The sequence below is a fragment of the Monoraphidium neglectum genome, assembly GCF_000611645.1.
Source record: "Monoraphidium neglectum strain SAG 48.87 unplaced genomic scaffold scaffold00970, whole genome shotgun sequence".
Lineage (NCBI taxonomy): Eukaryota > Viridiplantae > Chlorophyta > Chlorophyceae > Sphaeropleales > Selenastraceae > Monoraphidium > Monoraphidium neglectum.
The window spans coordinates 290-7,267 of NW_014012658.1; the positions used below are offsets into that span (position 1 = coordinate 290).

Genomic DNA, 6,978 nt, shown 5'->3' on the forward strand with positions numbered 1-6,978 from the left:
GGACTCGAGCTCGGTGAGCAGACCCCAGCACAGGGCGTCCCCCGACTGCCGCCGCGCCGGCCGCGGCCGCACCCTGGGCCGCGACCCGCGCTGCTGCGCCGCGGGCGACGCGCCGCTGCCAAACACGAACATGCCGCCCGGCGCGTGCGGGGACGCGCGGTGGCCGCCGTCGCCGCCGGCGCCCGAGCTCGCGCCGTCCTCGCTGCCAGCGTCGCCGGCGCTGTCTGGCACGCCGGCGGCGCCGCCAGGTCCGGTCAGGCGCGCAGGGAGGGACTCCGAGCTCCCTCTGAAGCTCCCGCGCGCAGACTCGAACGCGCTCGCCGCACCGCAGCCGCCGGCAGACCCCGGCGACCCAGACCAATCGCTGCCGCCGCCATTGCCGCCGCCGTCGCCCCCGCCGCCGTCGGTGCCGTCGGTCGCGTTGCTCCCGCCGCTGCCGCTCGTCGCGGGGCGCGAGCCGCCCTCGCCGTCGCCGTCGCCCTCGGCGCCGCCGGCGAGCGGAAAGTTCTCGAGCGGCCGGTGGCCAGCCGGTGACGAGCCGGGCGGGAGCCGGAGCTCGTAATGGTGCGGCCCCGTGACGGCGGCGCCGCCGCCCTCCGAGAGGAAGCAGCGCAGGCAGACGCTGTGGCCCGGCGGCCCGCTGTATTTGTAGTACGCGCCGGCGACCTCCGCGGCGCACTTGCAGCACGCCAGATAGCGCGGCAGCGGCGGCAACACGGGCGCGGCCGGCGGCGGCGGCTGGGGCTGCTGCTGGCCCGCGGCCGCGGCCGCGGCCGCATCTGCGTCCGCGCCCGCGAGGGGCGGCTGCGCGTCCTCGCCCTGCTGCTGCTCCTGCTGCTCCTGCTGCTGCTCCGCGGCGAGCGGCGGCGGCGGCAGCATTGCCAGCGGCGGCGCCGGCGCGGGCGCCGGGGCCGCGACGGCGTGCGCCGGCGGCGGCAGCGGCGTGAGCCCCTCGTGCACCATGCCCACGTGCGCCAGGAACTCCCGTGACGACCCGAACTTGCGGCCCCCGCAGGCGGGGCACAGCCAGTAGCGCGCCGCGACGTTGCCGCTCTCGCGCAGCAACACCAGCCCCTCCATCAGCTCCTCCGCCGCCTCGCTACCGCCCTCGCGCCGAACCCCCTCAAGCAGGTCCCCTAGGGGCACCCGCAGCAGCGCCCGCCGCTCCTCGGGGCTGCAGCTGCGCCAGAACGACTCGACGTCCGTGTAGCGCTGGCGGCGGCTCCGCGCCTCGCCTTTCGGCGCGCCGGGCGCGCCGGCGCCGGCGCCGCCCTTCCCCTTGCCACCTTTCGTGCCGCGCGCCGACGCGGCGGGCGCCTTGCCGCCCTTCTTCGCCCCCTTGCCGCCCACTGCCGCCGCGCCGCCGGCGCCCCCGCCGGCGCCGGCGCCGCCCCAGTCCCAGGCCTTCTCGACGGACAACGAGAGGGCCGCAGTGCCGGCACCCCGCGCGTCCCCGTGCCCGCCAAACGCGCCCAAGCTCAGGCCCGAATCAGCGCCGCAGCCGCCGTTGGCGCTGCCGCCAGCAGCCGAGCCGGGTGGCTTGAGGAGCCGCAGCAGCTCCTGCACCGCCGCCTGGTGCAGCTGGTTGTTGAGTGGGTCCAGCTGCAGCGGCGCAAGCACCTCCGCCGCCGCGGCCTGCAGCATGCTCGGGCGGCAGGGGCGCGTCCAGCTGCGGTGGTGGGCGTGGGGGGCGAAGGTGTCATAGCCCGCAGGTCGCCGCCTTGTGCCTCGTGTCGGGCTCCCAGCAGCAGGCAGGCCAGATGGATGATGATAAGAGTGGGCTGCTGCCAGGCAGCTTTGCGTTTCGCGTTGGCGTGTTCAGCTGGTTTGATCCTGCTGGATCCCATGGCTTGCTGCTGCTGCTGCTGCTGCTGCTGCAGCTGCTGCTGCTGCTGCCGCTGCTGCCGCCGCTGCTCCAGCAGAAGCAGCTGATGCTGCCGCGGCAAGCCCCCACACCCGAGCGCATGGCAGACGCCACAACCCCCAAGGCTGCAGCGCCTCTCGGCCCGCGCTCACCTGAGTATGTGCTGCAGCAGCTTTATGTTGTTGTCCCGCGCCGCGGTGGTGGCGTCCAGCAGCGCGTGGCAGCTGTCGAGAACCTGCATCATCGAGCTCAGCACGCCGCGCTTCTCATCCAGCACCTCCTGCCAGCGCCCGCCTGCAACCCATTCCTCCATGTTCGACTGCGACTGCACGGCCACAGCCCAGGCGACGCGCGGGCGTAAGACGACAGCGCCGCCAAGTGCTTGAGTACGGCCCCGGCGCGGGGACAGCCGCGGCCCAAGGGGTGCGCTCATGTTTTCGGCATGGTAACCTCGCGGGCCTGTGCAGCACTGCAATGCATGAATTGCATCGGCCCCTCGCACCCCCCAGACCGGCGCGCGCTCACCATGCTGCACGGGTCGCTGGTGGCGTGGCCGCCGGTGTCGATAGAGATGACGGGCTCGCTGCGGCATGGCGCCGGGTGCGCCAGCGCCGTGCGGCACGCGGCCATCGCGCCCTCCAGCCGCTCCCGCAAGTCCCCGCACTTGCGCTCGACCACGGCGGCCGCCTTGGTGCCCTTCTTGCCCGCCGCGACCAGCCGCGCGCCGAGCGGCAGCAGCGCCGATTCCTCGAGCAGAAGGTTGATGGCGAGCGTCGCGCGCAGCGCCGCGCAGCTGCAGCTGGCGGGCGCGAGCGCGGTCGCGGCGGCCGCGTGCGCGTACGCCTCCTGCAGTAGCTGCGAGCGGCGCTGCGAGGCACCCGGGTCGGAGTCGCTGCTGCCCACAACGCCGGCGGCCTCGTGGTACAGGAGGCGCGCCTGCAGCGGGGCGCGAGGCGGGGGAGGCCCAGTTGATGCGCGTTGCGCGGGCGAGCTGGCGGCGTGGTGACACTGCAGGACAGCGCGGTCCTGCCGCCTGCAGCGCATGCAATGGTTTCGGCTTCGGCTCGATGCGGCAGCTGAGGGACCGCACAATTGAGGCTGCCCTGCAGCGCGACAGCTGGTGGGCCAATGCCCGGGTGCGCGAGGTGCCGCCGCCACCCACCAGGAATCGCAGCGGCAGCGCTGAAGACGGGTGCTCCTTTGCCAAGCTCTTCAGGGCCTTCTTGGCATTGGGCCTGCGATGTGAGGCCCGCCTTTGTGAGGAAGGGCGAAGGCTGCCGGGGTGTGCGCGGAGCTCGACGAGCACCCACGCACCGCTTGCCAGCCTGGTAATCATCCAAAATGGATAGACACTCCGCCAGGGCCTTGGCGTCCATCTCCTCGCCCTCCCTTGCCGTCAATTCATCAATGCTTGCACAGCACGCGTGTCAATGGCTGCATATCTTGTTTTCGTTGATTTTACTTCCATGCAAAAGATGTGTGGCGAGGGGAGCCTGTCCCTGACCAGCGGCGGGGGGGTCGGGAGAGAAAATGCGAGAGGCGGCAAAAAATGCGCAACCCGAGACCAATGTGCAAAGGTCGGGCGTGGCAATGCAAAGATATCATCAGTCAACGTACAGGTTATTAATCGGCCGTCCAAGGACCCACTCTGATCTGTAGATCCAGCGATTGACCCACCCCTGGCTGATAGACGTTGTACGTGCCAGCGGGGTGCCGAGGAAGGAGTTGTAGGATTGGTTCTTATAATATCTGCCCATCTGCTGCCCGTTGCCACCGCCGCAAGCCTTGCGCTGGGCACGCTCGCTCTGTGGCACGGCGGCGGTTGATCCACGTTGCAGCGTGTCCCTAGCAACGGCCATGAGCCACCAGCAAACGCCGCACAGGGCATGCATTTTGCGCATGCGTGGTCACGCTCTCATCGCGCTCGCGCCATTGGCCGCGGTGGCTCTTGCGATGGCTCTTGCGATGGCGGTGGTGCCAGTGGCGCATGCATGGTCGCTCAGCGACGTGGGCGCGGCGGTCGCCGGCAAGGCCAGGGCCGCCGCCGAGCAGGCCAAAGCGGCGGTGCAGGCTTCTGACCACCATGGCGCGCGGGAAGCGGCCGAGGCGTTCGCCTCAATAGTGGGTGGCAGCCACGACGACGCGTCTGGCGGAGCGGAGACGCGTGGCGCCGTTGCGGGCGCTGGGGCGAGCGCGAGCGAGAGCATCAACGCCGGCAGCTCAGCTAAGATTCGCACGCTCAGCTGGACGCCACGTGCAATGGTCTGGAGCAACTTCATCACGCAAGAAGGTGCGGGCGCTGCAACAACGCGCGGCAGCATCAGAAGCAGAGTCCTCACGTGGCAAGTTCCCACCTTGGAGGACTGGGGTTATCGTATGCAGGGAGTTCTGATTGGTGCCCAACCTGCTCCTGTTCGTATACATGAACACACACACACACACACACACACCCATGCGTGCACACATACACACACTTACACACACTTACACACACACACACTCCCTCTCTCTCTCTCTCTTGCTCTCGTACAATCTCACACGCAAACAACACACACACACACACACACACACACACACACACACACGCACACACACACTTTGTGCCATTCACCTCAGAGGCGGATCACGTCTTGGAACTTGGCGCGGCCCGGCTGGTCAGATCGGACGTCGTCGACACGCAGACGGGGGTGATCATCCGCAGCAAGGAGCGCACCAGCAGGTTGTGCCGTTAAAGAGGAGGAGGTCCCAGGAGGGGAAGGGGGGGTACCACAAGGCAGTGTGGAGGCGCGCGGCTTTTTGGGGGACTCGGAAGGGGGCAGTGACGCCCACAGGCAGCAGCTGGAGCTTCTTCTGCAGAGCAGCTGCGGCTTGCGGCGCGGCTTCAGTCGCCCATGTATGCGATGTTTGCCTGAGGGCTTGTCTGTTACCGGCACCCAGCACGCTCCTCTCTTGTGCTCCTGCAACCACTGATCCCGTGCGTCCTCGGCCAACAGCTTCCCGCCGATTGCGCCTGCTCCTGCTGCCAACCGCCAGTGGCGCGTTCCTGCCGGGCCGCAACCTGGACCCTGTCGTGCGCGAGCTGGAGGCACGCATAGCACGCTGGGTGCAGGTCAGTTGCGCAGGCGGAGTATGGGCGCGCCTCTGCTGCATAGCACACGTTGGTGGCCGTGCTGGGCGCAAAGTTGCCGCGTTGTCCAGATCGGATGACTCACTGATGCAACGCCACTGCACGCAGATTCCTGCAAACCATGGCGAGCCGTTCCACATCCTGCGCTACAACCCTGAGGAGGAATATGTGAGGCTGCCCTGAACGCCCACACCTGCCTGCCCAGCCCATGCTGACCTCTCTCGCCCTTGCTGATGTGGCTAACCCTGGCTTGTTGCACTCAGCCGGGCTTGCGGCGAGTTTGCATGCTGTTGCTGTGTCTCACTTCCCCATCGCTGCATCGTCTCTTCTCACAGACCGCCCACTTCGATATGTTTTTTGACGATGTGAGCTGCGGGGCTGCCCCTGGCTGCCATCCATGCTGACATGTCATGTTTGTGAAGCGGCCTGCTTGCGCGCATGCGTGCCTGCCTGATGGTGGGCTCAAGCCTGCTTGCCGGTCGGCAGGCATGCAGGCTGTTGGTGACGAGCTGCATCGTTTGTAGGCATGATGCATCCAACGCTGCGTGCAACCCACAGGTTCACGTGAAGAACGGCGGCCAGCGCATTGCGACGGTGATCCTGTGAGCCTACTGCTGCTGCTGTCGATCCCTGCATCCCTGTCCGCATCGAGGGGTTACCGCTGCTGTGCGGCGTCCCTCGGGCCCACTTGCCCCTGCATGAGAAGCGTCCTTGTTCGACGCCCCGGCGCCATTGACCGCCGGTTTGACCCCCCCTACCTCAAACGTGCGACCCAGTTACCTAAGCGACGTGGAGGAGGGTGGCGAGACGGTCTTCCCAGACTCCCCAACCAGGCCAAGCGAGGCGGAAGCCGCCTCGTTCAGCGGTGAACATCCCGGTTGGCCTGACCTCGCACGTGCTGCGTGCGCGACGTGACGCAGCGACTTCTTCAGAGGGACGGGGCCGCATGGGGGGCACGGCGTCTGCATGCGCGCTGACAGGATGCGCGCAATCATGACCCTCACGTCCCTCAAACGCGCGATCCCACGGCAGCCTGCGGCAAAAAGGGTCTCGGGGTGCGCCCAAAGAAGGGGGACGCGCTGCTCTTCTTCAGCCTGCGGCCGGACGGCAAGACGCAAGACAAGGCTGCGCTGCATGCGGGGTGCCCCGTGGTCAAGGGCACCAAATGGATCGCAACCAAGGTGCGGCTGGCAGGGCTGGATGGACGCACGCCTGCATGAAACGCATGTGCGGACACCAGAGGCTCAGTGCGCCGTGCGAAGCACGCGCTTGGCTTTGTTGCCTCAAGCCCTGGTCTGTATGGTCGCATGCATCCGCGGTTCGCCCTCGTGACCCCTCACACGCCGCAGTGGATTCGTGTCGGCCGGTACCACGATTGGGGGGACCCAGATGAGACGCCCGAGGACGCCAGAGCCACGGGACGGCAGGCGGCCGCAAGGCAGGGCTCTGACTCAGCGGCGGGGGCCAACGTGCCGGGCGATGCAGATGTGAACGCTGCGCGGGACGAGTTGTAGGGTGGCTGTTATTGGCAAGCCTGTTTGTGTAGGAGGGTGCAAAAGCTGATATGGGGGCCTGCATTTGAACTGCACAGGGAACTATGGGGGCTGCAGGCGCGCCGCTGCGGATCGTGGTTACGTTGCGGGCTGTACAAGACATTGCTTGTGCAATTTTTCCTTGTTTCAGCGAAGGGAGGCAAATCAAAGGTGATGTGTCTACAAAGCCCTCAAATACTGCGTGACAGCTTGCTCTTTTGGTCCAAGGCAGTATGCTGCAGAATGCCGTCCAGCACTGCCATGCTTACCTCTATTCCTTGCGCGTCCCGTGACAGTTTGGCCTTGTCCCCGTTTAATCTGGCATTGTTGCAGCTCGCTGTAAACATATGCAACAGCCAATTGTGGCACTCACTGCTGCTGCTGCTGCTGCTGCTGCTGAGGCCAACTGGACTTCACAGCTGAACTGCCTACCAAGGACACTGCTGGCAAGCAAG

The 6,978-nt window shown here is 67.4% G+C and overlaps 2 protein-coding genes across 2 annotated transcripts; one reads left to right on the top strand and one right to left on the bottom strand.

Moving 5' to 3' along the window:
- Positions 1-254: 254 nt before the first annotated feature.
- On the bottom strand, positions 255-3,240 carry MNEG_6136 (hypothetical protein; the record flags this gene model as incomplete). Its single annotated transcript, XM_014045388.1, has 6 exons — positions 255-286; positions 327-1,669; positions 2,017-2,189; positions 2,390-2,800; positions 3,027-3,117; positions 3,179-3,240. The coding sequence occupies 6 exons, from the start codon at positions 3,238-3,240 to the stop codon at positions 255-257; spliced, it is 2,112 nt and encodes a 703-aa protein (XP_013900842.1).
- A 589-nt stretch (positions 3,241-3,829) lies between these two features.
- On the top strand, positions 3,830-6,505 carry MNEG_6137 (hypothetical protein; the record flags this gene model as incomplete). The annotated part of the gene is made up of 8 exons (XM_014045389.1): positions 3,830-4,154; positions 4,481-4,583; positions 4,898-4,973; positions 5,327-5,356; positions 5,550-5,593; positions 5,768-5,856; positions 6,024-6,172; positions 6,341-6,505. The coding sequence occupies 8 exons, from the start codon at positions 3,830-3,832 to the stop codon at positions 6,503-6,505; spliced, it is 981 nt and encodes a 326-aa protein (XP_013900843.1).
- Positions 6,506-6,978: the final 473 nt, after the last annotated feature.